Raw genomic sequence first — 18756 nt, 5'->3', positions numbered from 1 at the left:
CATTGAGTCAGAAACCGAGATCCATCAGCAATGGTACCTTCCCCTGCATCCCAGCACTGACTCATTGTCTCAGGTGTGGGTCTCAGCACAGAAACCTCCCGGCAGCTGCTAGAAGGGGTATAAACCTTCCTGTTAGGCATCTTGTTAGTCAGTGCAACCCATTGATTTAGGCCACTTGCAGCAGTTCAGTGCTGCTACTCCAAAGTCATTTAGAGCACCAGTGCTGACCATTGCTACCCTCCTCCTTGGAAGGACAGGAATACGCCTGTCGGTTTTTATACAACTTGAATAAGCACGAAAGATTTATTTCACATGCTACAATCCCTAGTCTTAGTTTGGTTGCTGGAGATGAGGAGTGGAACAAATGGAGAAAACTAATTGCCACTCTTTTGTGGTTTCTGTGTCCTTTCTGTCTGGATTGCGTTGTGTCATGCTCATGTCAGAAACAACCAGCTGATTCACTAATATGATTACATTTTTTTCTTTTTCTCTCATCCCCTTATCATAATGCTGGGACTGTGTGGCACATACTGACACTTCTCAGATATTTAAAGCAAACCTTCCACTTAGCCTTTGCTCTGATGTGAAATCTGTCCCAAGTGTGCAGCAACAAACTTAAAATATTCTTTCTACAAAGTCTCCAAGGTTTTTCAGGAGCCTTTCCCTGGAAAAGAGCCTGGTCTGTGGGAATGGAGGAGGTGAACCTGGCAGAGCATTAACCTGTTTCTGCAATGCTATGAGTGTTCAGCTGTTTTGTGTTTTAAACAAATGCTTCAGATCTTTTTATTCCAAAAAGGGGAAAAAAAGTTTTTTTCAAGTGTGAAGGATTAATAACTATTCAGTTTCCAGAAGGAAAGTATACATCCAGCTACAGTGCTTTTTGCCTCACTCAAAACCAGATCTTGTCCAGATCTATTAAAAATTTTAAGTGTTTGAATTTACATACATAACCTGGTAAGCCAGAATCCTACACGAGAAATTTCTAATCCTTGCCCAGAGTACAGGATGAGGTGCATTTCAAAACAGTTAGTAGCTTGCATGGGAGTTGCCGTATGCTAGATGGTTGGAAATATTTAGTATCTGAACCTGGTTCTCATATTCTGGACTTGGCTTATCTCTTCTACTAGTTTCTGACTTTTCTGTGTTTCTTTGCCCAGTCTTAAACTGTAATTCACTCTTTTAAGATTTTCTTTTAATTATTTTTACAATTAACAAACTACCATGTATTTTCAGCTTGCCTGCCTTACTTAGATTCCTAATTGTCTTTGCTAAAATATTCCCTCTAGTTAGCAGATTATATTTTGCCTTGCTAATTGAACACCTCTACACAGGAAGGTTAGGTGAGGAAATGAAACTGTCTGGAAAAAAAGCATATTGCACTGGCTAAAATCGAATGTGCAAATGATGCTTTATCACTCAACACATTTAAATTCTAGAATATTTGTTCCCTGGGCAAGTTCAGTGGCATTGAATACATCCTCCCAGCTGCCCTACTGGGGTCTCTTCGAGAGTTTTGGGGAGCTGGCTGGGAAAAATATGAGAAATAGGCAAGTTGGGGAGGGAGCTGAGGATGTGCAGAGCAGCTCCTTCTGCCCACGTACCTTGTGGGTCTGCATTTCACTGGGGTCATTTCATGACCACTTGGGTTGCAGGGTGCCATGTCAAAAGCTGTGGCTTACTGCATCCCTTATAGCAACTTCTGCTTCTGAAACAGGCACTTGTGCGACTTTCTGTCCTGTTTTTGCACCTGTACTGTGTTCTCCTGCCTGTTGCTAGTATTACTAGTGCCTGCACCACAGACCACAACATGCTAGCATGAATCACCTAAAGGACCACGTCTCTGGCAAATGTAGCTCTGATCTGCAACTTATGAAAAAATGCAGGTGAGAATAGCACAGTTGATCATAAGAAACTGAAAAGATAATGTGAATGGAAGCATACCATGAATAAACGAAACTTTCTTGATCCACCAGCTGGAGATAGGTCTGCCGTTTGTGATGATGTATGTGACAGAGAATGTAAGCAATGGTTACTGAGGTACTGAACTCTCACCAGAAACATTCTTGATACAGAAAGACACTGCATAAATAGCACCCAGCATTTTTGTACTGAATATTTTGCTTACTCTAGTGTTGAACTCTAAGAACATTGAATAATTGATAGTGAAATGCACTATCTCTGAACCAGACTGAAATCCTGGTGATAGGTGAAGACAAGAGCTTCCCCTTTATTTTTTTTTTTTTTTTTTTGGCTTGTGTATTGTCACTTGTGTTCTAATGAAGTCTCCTGCTGGACAGCTGAAGGGAGCATTTGCAGCATAATGCAGCCTCTGTATTATAATGATGGCCAGTGGCATTTTGTTAGCTCAGTCAGCCGGTATTTCCATTGTGATGCTTGGCATAAGCAAACTGGATTCATCTCCGTATGGAAAGAGGCAGTCTGCATAACACAGGCCATAATTTGGACGCTGATTTTGGTCCCTTCTGTGGCCCAACCACATATCCAGCTTTCACACAACAAAGCTTCTTATAAAGAGCTTTGGCTGGAAAGTGGGCCAAATTCATCCTGGTGTAATACCACTACATCAGTATCTTTGCCATGGGGAACATGTCACATTATTCCTACAACAAACCCTTACGAAGGCTTTTTGGACAAGCTTTGCTCCTTTATGCTGTCAAATTGAATATAGGGTTTGGTTTGTCCTACACATTTGAATGGAAGGGTCTTTAGGAAAGGGCTGTGTTTTGATTTAGTGCAACACTTGCAAAATGGGATCTTGCCTCTTGGGCATGTTTGCAGTACCAATTATATTAACTCTCTAAACTCAGAAGACAGATATTTTCTCAGAATATATTCCTTCTTCATTTGTTACTGAAGTCTGTTTTCCTAGTGATATAAATAGATGTTACATGACAGGTCAGTTTTGACCAAATGTAAGCATATAGCTTACAGTAATTTGTAAAATTGTGGTTTTGTTGGTTCCTAATCAATGCTGTCCTTGTAGCTGTGAGAGAAACACCACACTTGTTTCTTTTGACTTGGATTTTGTTTCTAATATAGGAAAACAGAACACAGGTTTGTGGGGTAGGTTTGTCTACATTTTGACACTGAAAGGCTGTGATTGGCAATTCTTCCATCTGTTATTCAGCAATCCCTGCCAGGAAGACAAGATGGGAGGGTTAAATGAGAACTGACAGCAGAAATAACAAATAGCAGGAACTGGAAATAGATTAAACCTGATCTTATTCCTTTAACTTGAAGTTTACTTCTTACAAAAAGTTTTTTTGGTGTTGATCTACAGAAGAACAATGCAAATATGAAGCCACATGCTTATGTATGGTTCAGGGCAGAGGTGTGTCTGATATACAGGGCTGAATGGCTAGGATGAGGTATGAATTATTACTATGTTATCTAATTTGTGATATGGACCTATGATGCATGTCTATTAATGAGCTGAAAAGAATTTCTTCCTCTGCACTGAACTATGTGTTCTTCATTTCTTATAAGAAGATATGAGGCGTAAACCACACAAGGTCAGTCACAAAAAGTCACTGGTAAATCTCAGCTAAAGAATGTCAGCTTCTTATTTTAAATTAAAATTAATTTAAATTTAAATTAATTTTTCTCTTTCCTGTTCTACCTTCATTATTTTTCTTCTCATAGACTTAGCATTAATAATGGTTTAATCTGTATGTTTAGGGCTTCAGTAGTAATAGCTTTTATCACTGCAGCATCTAACACACATCGCAAAAGCTATGGAGGGATCCTGTGGAGCCTGTAACTCTGGCAGTTTCTAACATCATGTTCTAAAGGCTGTAATGATGTTGCTAGTTTAGGACAAAAGAGCTATGAGTTTATGAATGTTGCTTCACTGGACAGCCATTCTTAAGCAAAGACATGTTCATCTTGGAATATTTTTCCATAATTCAACATCGGATTGCATAATGTATTTCATACCTCAGGCTGAGAGTTATAATTCAGAAATCTGTGACACAGGGCCAGCTGTAAAGAGTGACATCAATAGTTATCTTTTAACTATTTTCAAGCTAACTTCCTTTTTAATTTGTATTGAAAAAATGTGTTTAGGACAAGTCAATTCACTGTGCTTGTTTTTTATGGCAATTGCAAGAGGCTGTTATGAATTCACTTCCAAGTTCTCCTGAGAAACTGGTTCATGCATTAGGTAGTGAATAGTCATGCACTCTTCAGCCATTTCCCAGGATCTCTCTCTGCTGCACAGAGTTGGAAATAGAGCTGCCTTTCTGAGTCAAGCCATTGGAAATGAAACATGTCAGCTTACAGGACTACACAGTAATACTACGTGACTTACAAGCACTTTTAGTTTTATTAAAAGCTGCACAAAGTTAGCTATAATTAGAGAAAATCTTAAATCTGTAGGAGTCTTGCTTTGCTTGATAAGGAAGAGGATTTTATTTTCGGAAGCTGCTACAAAGGCATAGTTTTCTCACATCATAATAGGCATTTTTGCACATAGTTTTAATTAGATGACCACAACTGTGGACTTTTTTAAAGACCCAATCTAACTTGAGGCTATTCTGAGTTCCTCACTCTTTGGGATGTTATAAATCCATCTCACAGGCAACTTCTTGGGGGTCTGAGACAGACTGGGAGCAACTGATGTTTATATGGGCGGGTGCTGGGCTCACTGTTGTGACAGTAGGTGGGATCCCTTTCTTTCCCTCATCCAGCTAAAGGGGTTGCTGATGTCTGCAGAGCAGAAACTTAGCATAAGTAAAATAGATACTAATGCCCCAAATACCTTTAAATAGGCTTTGTTCCTAGTCTAGAATTTTTTTGTTTCACACAGACATCCAATAACAGGGCAATCTGCAATACCCACCTGCACCAAATTTCCTTGCTGTTTTTCTGTGAGAAGGGGTGTGTATGCTCATGCTTTTCCAGCACACCTGTGAGAGGCACATGCAAAATGCACTGTGCTGTCCCTGTTACTGACAGTGCCGTCCTCCAGCAGAAGCGTCAGTCCTATACATCGGGGTCAAGGTTTTGTCAGAAAAGACTTTATTTTATATATCAAAACCAGCAAAAAAGTTAATTATAACTGAATTCTTCAGCTTAGTCTTTCATGAAAATCCATTTTCTGAAGGAATGACTTTAGTTACTGACTGCTCACCAGGCCAAGCTCACTGTTTATACCAAACTTAAATGTCTCATCAAACTCTTACGAACAGTGAGTGTGAGGCAGCTCTGCTTTTGTTTTGAGAGGTATGTGTTTCCTAGTAGTTGTGTTTAAATAAAAGGCAAAGCTGTAATAATTACAGGACTTATTAAAACTCTCAAAACCCCTAACTGATGAGAGGTTATAACTGAAAAATGCATCTCAGTCCCAGAGAGATTATTGACTCCAGCCCTCCTCTTTAAGTGAATGATGTTTTCAAGAGCCTAGAGACCTGGAGACCCCTTGTCTGCAATCAGAGGTGTGACTACAGCCTGCACGGCTCTGCCCCTTCTGCAGTGAGGCTATGTGATAAAAGCACAGACAACTAAGTACCAGAGGCATCAGCAACAGCTGCTCTAGTGCAGTTTAGATAGTAGGCACCTCAACAGAATATGTTCTGGTAGAGCTGTGTGTATGCCTGTAGACCTCAATGGAGGTTGAGAGGATAATACTGAAGAAAATGAGAAGAGCATGTCACTTGTTATCAAAATAATTATAACACGATGATAATACTTTGTTATGTCAGAAAACAAAAAAAATATGGGCATTACCTTGTAAAAGGCCTCATAACTTTCTCCTTTCCTTTTTGCTTTTATTTTGGGCTCAGCCCTATTTGCCAGATTTGCCACGCAGCAATCCCACAAGCTCAGAGTTGGTAGCAAAACTCCTGTCCTGGGGAGAGGACATTGCTCAACTTACATAGTTTATAGCAAATAAAGACTGAAGTGGTTTATTGACTTACTAACACTACATAATTAACCAGTGATCAGTGAACTATCCATTCAGGATCAGTATCAGTAAGAAAACAAGTAAATCACAATCTTAGACACTTTTAAAATATCAGCAAACACGAATTTCTAAATACCTTTGTATAACTTAACCCCAGAAGTGATAAATCCCCCCCCCCCAGCTACCAGCAGACCCACCTCTCCTGGACATGGGGGTTCCCTGATATGCTGGTCTCTGGAAACCGGCACTCCAATATTTTGCTGGACTATCTCCAGTATGTCCCTGTCTTTCTTGTACTGGGGAGACCAGCACTGGACATATCACCCAGATGTGTCTCATCAGGGCTAAGCAGAGGAGCAGGACTACCTCCCTTGACCTGCTGGTAATGCTCTGCCTGATAGGCCCCACAAGGCTGTTGGCTTTCTTCAAAATAAGAATGACAACAATTTTAGTGATGTTTAAAAAGTTCTGGTGGGTTTGGACCACACTGTCACAAACTAAAAGCTGCCCCTAAGAATTTACAAACAAATATACAAGGTTTTTCAGACTGCAAGTGCAGTAAGTCTGCACTGTAGTCTATGCCACTGCATTTTCACTATTATTGCTTCCTGTACTAGGGAACCAAGGTAAATGCGGGCTTGTTCTGAGTAAGTGCTGCACCTACACCCTTTGACGTCCGTTTTTGAAAGTATTTGGTGTGTTAAGCTAAAATGCTGAATTCTTAGCCAATGTTACTGATGTTCTGACACACGATCCTTTCTGCCAAGTCTGCTGTGGGATGGAAATGGCAGAACAGATGTGAGGACAAGACGTAGTTTCTTACCTTTACTGTGACATTCTAAAGATAGCACAGTAACATCCTTAATTAGGTGCCTTAGGGGTGACTGAGCTATTTTCCAAATCTGTGATAATAAGTACATGGTGTAGCTTCATGTTTTAGAGTTGTAATGTCCTGTACTCTTTGTTGCTTGGTACGAATGTTCTGGCCCTTCCATCTGTAAGAGTTGAAAGCAGAACTGGCCTTCATCTGCGAAATGATTTGCTAGTCTCAGCCCATAATGTGATAGACAACCTTGCTGCATAAACAACATGATTGACAAACACTTCTTGGGAAACTTTGAATTTAAAATCAAGAGGTCTGAAAATAGAAGCCAAAGCAGCTACTGGATAAAGTCTCAGCCACGTTTCCCCATGGGCATTTCTAGGAAACTTTATCTCCAGAGCTGGTGAAAGAAGTGAATCAACTGATACATCCCAGAGCATTTCTCTCATTCTTTTGAGTCCTTCATAAAAAGCACAGGATGCAATAAAAGCAGTCTTTCCCTAAAGACAATCAGTCAGCTATCTAACTGCATTTCCTTTCTCAAACAGAGATCAGATGCTGTACAAGAAAACACAAAAGACATTACAAAACAGCCTTCCCACAATGAAAGCTTCTTCCTAATTCTCTATAATTAGAATGACTTTTGAATGAGAAACAGCCTGTACAATTTGTGCAGTCTGAGAGACTTCCTGCTCCAAGGAGCTATGAAATAATAACCTAGAGTGGGCTGCATCAAACCTTCCCCTGCAGAATTAATTTTGTCTCCTGGACATCATAGGATTTTTGTGATGGATTCATAGAGTATTTGGGCAGTGGGGAACACTGTGATAACACAGTTTGCTCTCTGTAACACAGACCGTGAGGGTGACCTATGAATTTTCACACCTAGACAACTTCTGGTAGAGCAAGACACACTCTTTGGGTCTCCAGTGTTTTTCCTTGGCTTTCTTCTGACCCTGGTGATAGGTGCATGTGCTGCATTGGTCCCAAATCCAATGCTGACTGATGCCAGCTGACACATCAGAAGTTTCATGCTGAAATGCTACTCAGTTTGCATCAAAGTTGGAGCTTTTGAAATTTTTGCTTACTGTATTATGTTTACATCACCATTTATACGGAATGGCAGGAAAACACACTTGTTTCAAAACAAGTATTATTCAATGTTTATCAAAAGCAGGTTATTTCACCCATTCATACATACTCAAAGGCAGTTTAAGCCTTCTATATACATAAATACCTTATAAAATTAAATAATCCACAGTTAATAGATGTTTCTTTTTAGTGGGTATGTTGAATTAACGTCAAATGTAAATAATGGTTGTACTTACATTGCCCAAAAGAAATGTGAAAAGAGAGAGGCTTGTGATTTTTTTCATTTAACCTACTAGTTGAGTTACATGCATACTGTGGCAATGTCATAGTCCAGGACACTGAAATTATATTAAAGAAGAGCTTTGTTTGCTAAGAATATTCCGCCACTGGAGAGGTAAGTGGTGAGAAATTTGCCAAAAAATGCTTTTGATTATTTAATTTTGTACTTTGATTACTGCATTGGACTAAGCATCCAGTCCAACAAGTGCTCATTTTTCCTTCGGAACAAAAGATTTTGGTGAAGGATTTTTCTAATAACGGGTCAGTAAAGACTATTATTTTTTTAAAGTCTGCCCCACTTGGAATACCTACTGATTTTAATGGGAGACAGAGAAATGAGTAGCTTGTTATCCTTTACCATTTCTGTTTCTTCTGATATCCACCAGTGACTTGACTTGAGCACAAAAACTGCTTAGCTACACAAGTAATGGGAAGCAAAACACATAGAGAAAGCACAGTTCAAACTAAGTTTGTAAATGACTTCTATGCTGGAAAGGCTGTATTAACTCCTGCAACTTCCAGAGCAACTGCAGAGGATGCTCTGCATCATGGCACCTATTTCATGACTATTTTATACTTTGCTGCAGATCTTGCATCTGCTTAATACTTTCACCTACCTCTGGATACCCACCATGTATCTGGTAGCCCTTTGCTTCTCTTCAAATGAGGAAATTCTGTCCCCCCAGGGTGTAATAACCTCTTTTTCATGTAAGTGAAGTAGAAGATGGGGATAAGAAAGGGGGTCAAGATGAAGCTCGTTATAGGAATGTAATCCTAAATTTATTCAACATTTCACTTCCTTAGACTTCCCATTTCAGTTTTTCTTAATGTCTTTGACTTTTGTTCTTCCAATGCAAATACAAATGTTATAGATCTTTAAAATTCAAGACACCATGGTAATTTTCACTAAGACTTTATTATTCTACATTAGCAAGGACATAAGATTCATAGACAAGTATTTGCATCACTGTTTGACTTTGATGGACCCATTATTTCCCATCTCACCCACCATGATCCAGTTCTGGAAGCATGTTTCAGAGCTCCTTGAGAGACTCCATATTATGTATTCTGCCTTTTATATACAATCGTTTTCTCAGTCTGTCCAAGCAAGTAAAACTCCAGCTGGAAAAGCAAATACACTATGTTGCAAATAATAAAAAAAGAGATGCTTAATACTACATTTTTGAAGTAGTCTATTTGCTATACAAGGCTAAATAACTTAAAAGTCAAAACCAAAACTCATCTGCTCCACTGCTCCTTGTACTGGCTCTCTCTCTGCTTTTTAACCGTAACATGTCCATGACACTGCGTGCATATATGTCTCGCAAATTAACATTGATATTTGAATCGCTGGATGAGTTCTTCGTGAGTTTCTTTAAAGCTTCACGCTGCCGAAGAGCAGCTTCTTTTATCTTCAGTGTAAAGTAACAGGCAGAAAAACGGTCATTTATTATAGCTATTGGCAAAGCCAAAACCAGTATTCCTGATAGTATACACATAAAGGCCACTACCTTACCAATGGTAGTGTCTGGTCTAATGTCACCATAACCAACAGTTGTCATGGAAGTTGTTGCCCACCACCAAGCGCCAGGTACGCTTGTGAAAGTCGTGCCTGGCACGCCTTGCTCAGCAAAGTACTCCACAGTGGAAAATATAGAGATTCCTACAGAAAGGAAAAGCAGCAGAAGGCCAACCTCCTCGTAACACTGTGCGATAGTCATCCCAAGAGATCGCAAGCCTGAAAGACAAGAAATGCTGTCAGTAGGTTGATTCACATAGCTGTCATCATAACTTCGCAAAACATCTCTTATTTAAAAGTTGACTGCCTTGTGTTTCTCTCTGCCTGCTAGTGAACATGTCTTAAGAAAAAGGGGTGCTGCTCTCAACACTAATGGGAAAACGTGATTTAAAGAAATAGATTAGACTGATACAGGTTAGACTGAACCACTGACATCATCTCCATTTCCTTAATACAGAGCATAGAAATTCTCATTACTTATCATTTGAACTACATATGTATATAGATAGTCTAGAAAAACTAAGCAATCTTGATTTAGTAATTGGCTATAACAGAAGATCTAGCACAGTTTTTCATAAGATATCTAAATAACCATTTAAAACCACACTAAAAACACCTGCTCCCTACTTTGAGCCCAAATGTGCCAAGCTCCTGTTTTCCAGCCATTGTCATATTTTTTTCTTGGACCAAGCAACCCTCAGTTACCAAATTCATGTTCCCAGGTGGGTGCTTGCAGCTCAGTTCAGTCACTCAGTAACTTTTTCTTTGCTAAGGACTGTTTTCAATCCTTTTATAGTTCTCACAGCCTCTCTTCGACCCCTCTTTCCCCCCAAACCTATCAATATCTTTATCTGTAGACATCAAAACAAATACAGTATTCCAACAGCAGCTGCACTTGTGCCAAAACTGGAGATAGCAAAGGCTCTGAATGCAAACATGGTATTCTGTTATTTCACTGATGCACTGCATCAGTCCTATTGCCTGTGAGCTGCACAGGGAGTTCATGTGCAGCCGACCACTCTCCATAAAGCTCCACATTCCTTTTAGAGCTGCTGCTTCAAGGCTAGAATGCCTGACGAAGCAAGCAGGAAAGTAAATCCAATAATAGTGCAATGGATAAATGTTGCATACATAAACAAAGAAGGAAGATAACAGGGTACCAACTCAGTTGAGACACATGGGAGACTTTGGATTGGTTTCTAATACTGTTCTTTAAAAATGTGCTATGTTTTTTTCAATAAATGAGAAAAAGACACTGCTTATGAATTACGCTTCATGGGGTACACTTCAAACTAAACTAGTGTTTGCAAAATAGCTTATTGGAGCTCTGCCTCTGCTTGCAGACTTCATATGCTCATTAGTGTAATAAGCAATTCGATTTGCTTTTCTTTCCTCAATCTCAAACTGCAAGATGATAAAATTTCTTCTTGCTTTTGGCTCTTTCTTTTCCCCTTCAGGTCTAATGGGTTTTAAAGTTTTTGTTTATGTACAGCAAACAATGAAAATACACACTAGAGTTTGTAGGGAAAGTTTCCTTTTTCAATGCTTTCTTCTACCTGCTCCAGTTAAGGACTTGCCCATATCCAGGTTTTATATTACTGTAACTATGATCTGTTGGTTAGAGTGTTTCTTATAATGATATAGTTTAAATCTGCGACATGAGGGGAATAAGATATATCAGTGTAATCTTTTCTCTGTTAATACGACTGCCTCCACATTCTGAAAATGCACTAACATCAGCAGTGCAAAAGCTGTGTCAGACAATTGCAATTATCCAGATCAAACTCTCATCTTCCAGGGAAGTTACTATCACCCATTGCCCTGTAAAACTTCCTGCTGAACAAGGTAGAAGAGTAAGTCCTTTCAGGTGACCTAGGAAGAAAGTACTCCAATTTAAAATTACCTCTGTAGCACTTCTTTTAAAAGCATAAATGAGTACTGTAAAAGCCAGGGTTTGCCCCGTATGATGCATCTTGAGAATATTATAGCTAAAAACCAGTGCAAGTCTTGCATAAATCAGGGCAAAATAAGGAGGAACAGGACAGTGACTGCTAACTCTTTGTATCACATTGATGACACCTTCAGTAAAATATTTTTCCTATGGTTAATTATTCTGCCTGTTCAGGAGTCTGATTTTTTTTAATTATTCTTAATTCCTATTATCCTCATCTAAAACGAAGATACATGTCTTCAGATGAACTCGGGAGACATTTTTAGACAAATCTATGAATCAGACAAGTTACCGGACTCTACAGCTCATTCTAAGTGGGAATCAGTTGGTGTATTCAAAAGAATAATGTATTCTGTATTATTTTGGAACTTTTTTAAACATCTCTGAGCCCTAGCACACAGCCAAATGAGGGCTGTTCCAGCACAGACACCTCAGCAAGTCTTACGACTTCCACGAGAACCCCGTGCCAGCAGCTGTAACAGCTTGGTTACTCGTGCTGGAAGGTGCTAAGTTGCTGTAACAGAGCTGGTGTGGGGCAGGTGAGCACCTCAGCCCTGGGGCCAGCAGGAGGAAGGGGAGGTGTTTCTGCCATGCAGGTCAAGTTCCACCTCTCTATTGACCAAAGAGACTTGGCAATACAAGCTTCAGTTTACACACAGCATTTAAATCATCCTAAATTTTTGGCACTAAAAGTGCTGAAGTTTCAGTTTTTCATGTCTCCAGAGGCATCTCATCCTGACATACGCTACCGCCTTCTCTCAAACATATGCCCACTGCCATCACAAGTAAGATGCTCACATCCTATTTCTCCTCAAGGAGTCAATCTGTCAGTGCTTCCCAGAGGAGGACCGGCAAGGCTTCGCACCAAACATGGCCCCAGGAGGAAGCCAACAGCTGAGGAGCATCGGAGAATGTGAGAACTGCAAGTTCAGTTCTCGCCTACTCTTGAAGCCACTCAAGTCCGTAATTTTGACCTCTCAGAAGAGTGGTCTCACCCTCTAGCTATAGATTTTCTGGATAGAGGTACTACTGATTTCTCAGTTGTTCCTTGATGAAGGATAGCACTTTGCATAAATAATTACACACTCATGCCAGTCTAGCCCAGGTGTTTCTAGGCATCACGTCCCCCCTATTAGCTGGGTTCAGCTTTCAAAGGCGCAGAAATGATTCTTTCATTTATTTTTCTGTTGCTTCCCCACAAAAAGGGTTAAATTGTCATTTCTTTAAAGTGAAGAAAAGAATTGATGGTTTTTTTCCTAACTCATTTCGCCCCTGACAGCAGAGCCAGGCTGCTGTTGTGATGCCAGCTTTGCTATGGGTCTGCCCAGTATTACGGAGACGTCCTCCCTGTGATTGTGAACACCCCTACTTGGGGAAAGAGGAGTTGCTGCCTGCAGTCATGAATTTTCTCATCTGTTCTTCTGATCTCACACTTCTTTTGCCACACAAAACAGGTAAGCAGCGCATGAAGCTTTGTCTGGTCTGAGAGTCAGAAAGAAGCTTCACCGGGAGGTAGCTTTAAGCTGCCAGATCCAAGGCAAGAGAGAAGAGTTGCGAGAGCCACCCCTGAACACTGAGATTTATCAGGACTGCCTAGATATGTGCAAGGAGGATGGTCTCTGGCTACGCTTCATCTTAGTAGCAGCATCTCCTCTGACAGAAGATCGAAACAGTGACATTCTACATTTAAATTATACAGATTTGATTTAGTGTTCTGGGCCTAAGTGGGCAGCAACTGAACTACCAAAAAAGCAAGCACAGCGACGGTAATGCTGCTCTGGTTGGTTTAAATAGATACACACGTCACTACTTGTATGTTGAAATGGTTCCAGTAGGAAGACGCTAGCTCACTTTGAGATTAGGAGACCAAATTTTTATATAATTAATTCACTTCTACCTAACATGGAATTACTAAACTCAATATTAATAGCACTCAATATTGTGATAAAAACTGTGGTAATATTTTAATGAATTTAAGAATAAATAGACACAACAGTTTAGACCATCCCTGAAAGTTAATATACCTGAAGTTAACAGTTATAACACAAACACCTGAAACATCTCGTTTCAAGTTAAGAGAAAGAGCCATAGAACTGAGTTTCGTGTATTCTTTCTGTAACAGTAAAATGTGATAACCTGGAAACTTTATAACTAGAAACAACATACTTTTCCAGCACTATTTTGTTATTCAGCACAAAAGTGCCTTAATGCATGGTGGTGAAGCACTGGAACAGGTTGCCCAGAGAGGCTGTGGCTGCCCCCTCCCTGGCAGTGTCCAAGGCCAGGCTGGATGGGGCTCTGGGCAACCTGGTCTGGTGGAAGGTGTCCCTGCCCACGGCAGGGGGGTTGGAACTAGGTGATCTTTAAGGTCCCTTCCAACCCAGACCATTCTATGATTCTGCGAAATCTTTTTCATATTTTCAGAATACAATTAGAGAGGAACGCATTCACATTACAGCTACCATCAAAAGTGGGTAGCAGCCTTTCTTGCAGAAAAACCTCACCAAACCCTTTAAAAATTATAATGAAGGAAAAAAACCTCATTGACAGACTGAATAATTACAAGCTTCTCTTCAACTGGTTTCTAAGGGACACTTATGCATCAGTATAGGCATAATCTAGGGTAGGTGAGTAAGATTAAGATACTTCCCAAACCACTATGATTATGCTCAGTAGCATTAAAGCTACTCCTTGCCATTGGTAGGCAGGTTCACTGCACTTCAGTGGGAACAGAAAGAGAGACACATTCTGCTGCTGTGAGCACGCTGTAATGACTGCTGAATTGGGGCCAGCTCACAAAGAGGGTGTAGATGGCTCTCCAAAAAATGGAGAGGCGTCAACCCATTCCTCCTTCATGGCAGGAAAGCCTGGAAGGGTACACTGAGTGCCGTGTAAGAACAGTCATCACCGTCTGCAGAACAGGACAATATTGCAGGACAGAGATCATGATTTACTATTAGGATCTAATTTTTCAAATCTCCAAGCATTGGCTGAACATTTCTCCCGCCAAATTCAGCGCCATATTCAACACTGATTTAAGTGGGAACATAATTAAATCGTTTTGAAAATGCCAAGCACTGGACAACATCATGGCATGGAGAGGGTGTGGTGTGAGTACAGCTTTTATTCTTTCATGTAGCCAGGCATGCACGTCATGTAGTAGCAATAAAAATGGGGGAAACGCAATGGGAAACGCAACACCTTCCAATCATTTCCAGCTTCCTCTGATAAATTCCCACTGGAAAATGTTACCTTTTATGCCTTCCTTTCACCATTCAAAGAGTGAACAAAAATGTTCTCAGAAATGCATTTCACCTTCCACCTTTTCCTGCTCGCTGTTCATCCATCTGTCTGCTGACCTGTCAGGAGGACTGGGACACGAAAGGCCCCACACCAACGGGTGAACGTTGACTGAACCTGACGCTGCAGCTCTGTGCTGCACCTAGGTCCAGCTCAGTAAGCAGCCCTCAGCTGTGCTCCACATAGACACCAGTGTGTTCAACAGGGCCAGAGAGCCCCTCAACCCACTGCCTGATAGAATTCAGTTTAAACAGTTTTCTTGAAGCATTCTCTACTGCAGTTGTTTTCAGGATCTATGGTGTAGACAAAATCATGATATATTTCTTTGCACATACTTTTTAACGAAACAAATTGTGACAGGTAATTGTCATTAGTGGGCCTTTGATAATACAAAAAGTGTGGGTCAATGATCTCTGCTTCTTCCCTTGCTTCGCTCCTAATAAAATCAACTCAAATACACATTTGTAAATTTATGACATAGTGAATGACTAGAGCGTGACTTACAGCATGCAACTTTGGGGCCTGTTTTTGTAAGTGTTCTATGCAAAGAATATACACTGGCTTTATGGAAAGCTAAGATTTATTGGAGAAGGCCCTTGCCACTCAATTATCAATGTCCAAAAGTAAGATTTTCACAAGCCATTACTGCTAAGAGACTGTGTAAAAAAGGTTAGGCAGAAATGCACACAAAATGGAGGACTGTGCCTGGGGACAACCGTTGCAGGCAGCAAAACCAAAAAGTACCACTGCCACGGCCGAAAGTACCTGTTGAATGTCTTCCCAGCTTCAACATCCGCAGGGCTCTGAGCAGTCGCAGCACTTGGACAATGCGCCCCACATTCTCCAGTTCTTGGGAGCTCTCCCCACCACACAGACTCTCCACCAGCAGGGTGATGTAGAAAGGTAAAATGGCAAGGAGATCTATGATGTTTGCCACACTCCTTACGAAGCGACACCGATCCCGTGCACACAGGAACCTCAGAACAAACTCCACCGTGAACCATGCAATGCACAGGTACTCTAGGGCATCCAGTAGCGGTGGTGCCAGCCAGCTTAGCTCTACCGAAATCAAAGCCATGTTGGCAATGGACACAACAACAAAAGCCATGGACAGAGTGCCGAAAGTCCTGGCTGCTGCAGAGGAGCCAGGCTTTTCCAAAACTTCCCAAAGTTTCTGTCTGACACTGGGACAGAGGCTACCAGAAAAATCCTCCTCTTCATCTTGGGCATCCAGTTCTTCTGCATCTTTCTTGATGTCTAAGGCTTCACTCAGCTCCTTCCTCCTGAAGTACCTGCCCAGGACCCGCCCCAAAGAGATTTTTAATGCTAACATGCATATGTTTTTCTTATCCTCTACCACGCGAGGCATAAGAATACACGTTAAAGCATACCTTATGTGAGCTCAGAAAACCCTGATGTCCAGCATATGAAGATTTTATTGAGACCGTGCGGCATGTTTCCACTGACCTGGTATTTCTATTCCCCCATTTCACATCAGTGACAGTTTGTATGTGCAGAATAACTTAATCCTGATAATGTGTTATTTATATAGATCATGTTGACTACAGTAGGATCTGCTACATGACTAACATGCACTCTTGTCAGCAGTCCTGGAACAACCAGACTCTTCGTTTCTAAATTGTCCTCAATTTTATTAGTTATATTGCATTTTTATCACATTGGTGTGTATCTGCAATACTAAAAGGGAAGGCATAATAAAAGCCATGCAGTTCATGGATGAAGTTCTGATCAATACACACTAGGATGACAAGTTATCTTTCTTTCTTTAAATATATGGGTCGTCACAACAAAGTGCACAAGCATCTGTGCCGAATAAAACTTACAGACTGTAAATGCATAGCTGAGTGTTTTCTTAGATCAAGAGTGTATTTACAGAACAGTTTAATGAAACAGAAACATTCCCAAAATACACTAAAAAAATCCTTTTCTTTCATATCTGTATTTCTTGACTGCTGCAAATCTCAAGCCTTAGACAAAGGTGCAATTGCTATGCAATTTTGCCTCCATTTGATACACAGTTACTGCCAAAGAGGTCTGTAGCTCCTTGTACCATCAAAGAAGTTGGAGCTTTCAGTTACATCTACCAGGGTAGGAAGAAAGGGATGAAAACTAGGATCCAACTCTCTCAGCTGCAGAACTAGACCATGCTAGGGTAGGATAACTTCAGTATCCTTTTGGGGTGGGGTTGCTTGTTTGTTTCTTTCTAATAATTTTGACATAACCCCTTTAGATAAATAGCAGTTATGCTCTTCAGAAAATTCATTTCTTCAATACTAACAAACCAGTAACACTAAAAATGGTGGTGGTGGGGGGGGAAATTAACTGCAAATAGAATTAACAGAAACGTCCTGGGGGTGGTTCAGCTGAAACCCACCTCGCTCCCTAAACTGCCTGTCACAATTTGTCTCCAGTGAGCCATGTTCCTGCTCTTGCTGCCCCCTCCCTGTAAGCTGCTACATCCACGTGCGACGCTTCCCATCACGGCTCCTCCTGGAGCCATGCCACCCACACTCAGCCTGGCAGGTGACCACCCCCCCTTCTGCCTCTCCAGCTTGGATCCGGAAATCGTCCAGAACGCAAACTGCGGCGTGGGGAGGCTCCAAACCCTCCTGGCACCATGCCCAACCCCACATCCAATCCCTTTAACTAGGATAACCACAAACTGGATGACTGAAGGGACATCTCTCCTTTCACAATCTTCTGAATCTCTGACATTGTCCAGGGCCAGTCTGAAGGCAGTGCAGGGCAAGTCGGACCCTGCTCCTGTTAGGGTCTCACTGCCTTGACCCCACCGCCAACCTGCCCCTCAGCAAAGGTCAACAGTGACCCCATCCAACACATCTCCTCCCAGTTTTTGCACCCATCCACCTCTAGAGCAGGATTCAGGGCTGAACTCATCTGGCTTTGAGCACACATTTCCCAATGCTCTGCTGCCTCACCTACCCCCACTGCTGGATCTCTCACCTGAGCATCCCTGCACGCAAGTCAACGCTGAGCCCACCCAGCCCACAACTCCACGTGCCGCATCTTCCCGCAACTCACCGGTCTCTGCAGCAGGAATCGATGCTGAGCTCATCCAAACCCCAGTACTGGATCTCTTGCAGGAAGGAGAGTGCACAAAGCTGCTCCATCACATGCAGCCTCCCTGTCTGGTAGTAATTCAGGATGTAGCGAAATGCCTGTGAGCTCCGGTCAAAGAAATATTCATTCTCCACGAGGTTGGCATCGTCGCAAAGCTCAAGGAGGCCAGAGGCCACATCCCGGGCAGCAGAGACCACAACAGCCAGTTTGCCAAGACGGGTGTCAGGGTAGCAAGACAAAGTTTGCTGGGACATCACAAAGCGGCTGCCTCCTACGTTGATCGTAAAGCAGTCCAAGGAGGGAATGACCTTCTGAAGGAGGGGCCCCTGCTCTTCCTCGCTGGAGAAAACACTGGAGTCCAGGGAGCCCAGGGATGTGCTACTCCCTGGTTCCTCCAGGGATGCTTGGGAAGAAAGAGACATGCAGCAGGGAGGCGACTTCATCCTGTAGCTGCCAGCAGCAGCCCACGCTCTCCTGGATCGAAAACACAACAAAGCTGCGGAGAAGCCTGCCCCGCCGGGGTGGGGTGGGGGTGGGGGGTTGGCCGGGCCAGCCTAGAAACGTATCGCTTCGCTTTGGCTACCGTCCCGGGGACACCTCGCCGTGCCCGTCTCCTCCGAGCGATGCCTCCATCGGAGACGGAGGTCGGGCAGGGTGTTGAACAGCCCAACGCTGCCTACACCTGCGAGGACAGAGAAGGAACGACGGTACCTGAGACGGCTTCACCTCGTCCCGTCTGCGCCGGCCGCCGCCGGGGAGCGCGC

The 18756-nt window shown here is 42.0% G+C and overlaps 1 protein-coding gene across 1 annotated transcript; it reads right to left on the bottom strand.

Annotated features, from left to right (window-relative positions):
* Nucleotides 1–9017: 9017 nt before the first annotated feature.
* KCNV1 (potassium channel, subfamily V, member 1) lies at nucleotides 9018–18620 on the bottom strand. The gene is made up of 3 exons (XM_010576982.1): nucleotides 17954–18620; nucleotides 15656–16182; nucleotides 9018–9858 (listed from the first exon to the last, which is right to left on the bottom strand). Exons 1-3 carry the CDS (start codon nucleotides 18433–18435, stop codon nucleotides 9347–9349), a joined length of 1521 nt encoding a protein of 506 aa, XP_010575284.1. The 5' UTR covers nucleotides 18436–18620; the 3' UTR covers nucleotides 9018–9346.
* Nucleotides 18621–18756: the final 136 nt, after the last annotated feature.

Source organism: Haliaeetus leucocephalus, unplaced genomic scaffold (genome assembly GCF_000737465.1).
Source record: "Haliaeetus leucocephalus isolate CR32 unplaced genomic scaffold, Haliaeetus_leucocephalus-4.0 Scaffold555, whole genome shotgun sequence".
NCBI lineage: Eukaryota > Metazoa > Chordata > Aves > Accipitriformes > Accipitridae > Haliaeetus > Haliaeetus leucocephalus.
This window is presented reverse-complemented; position numbering and strand designations above follow the sequence as displayed.

Bases quoted from the DNA above. Each gene is read 5' to 3' on its own strand.
- KCNV1 (XM_010576982.1), bottom strand. From the start codon at position 18,435: ATGAAGTCGCCTCCCTGCTGCATGTCTCTTTCTTCCCAAGCATCCCTG. The intron at 16,183-17,953 runs GTGAGTTGCGGG...GGTCCTGGGCAG, and splicing joins GATTCCTGCTGCAGAGACCG to GTACTTCAGGAGGAAGGAGC. The intron at 9,859-15,655 runs GTACTTTCGGCC...CTTGTCTTTCAG, and splicing joins GCTGGGAAGACATTCAACAG to GCTTGCGATCTCTTGGGATG.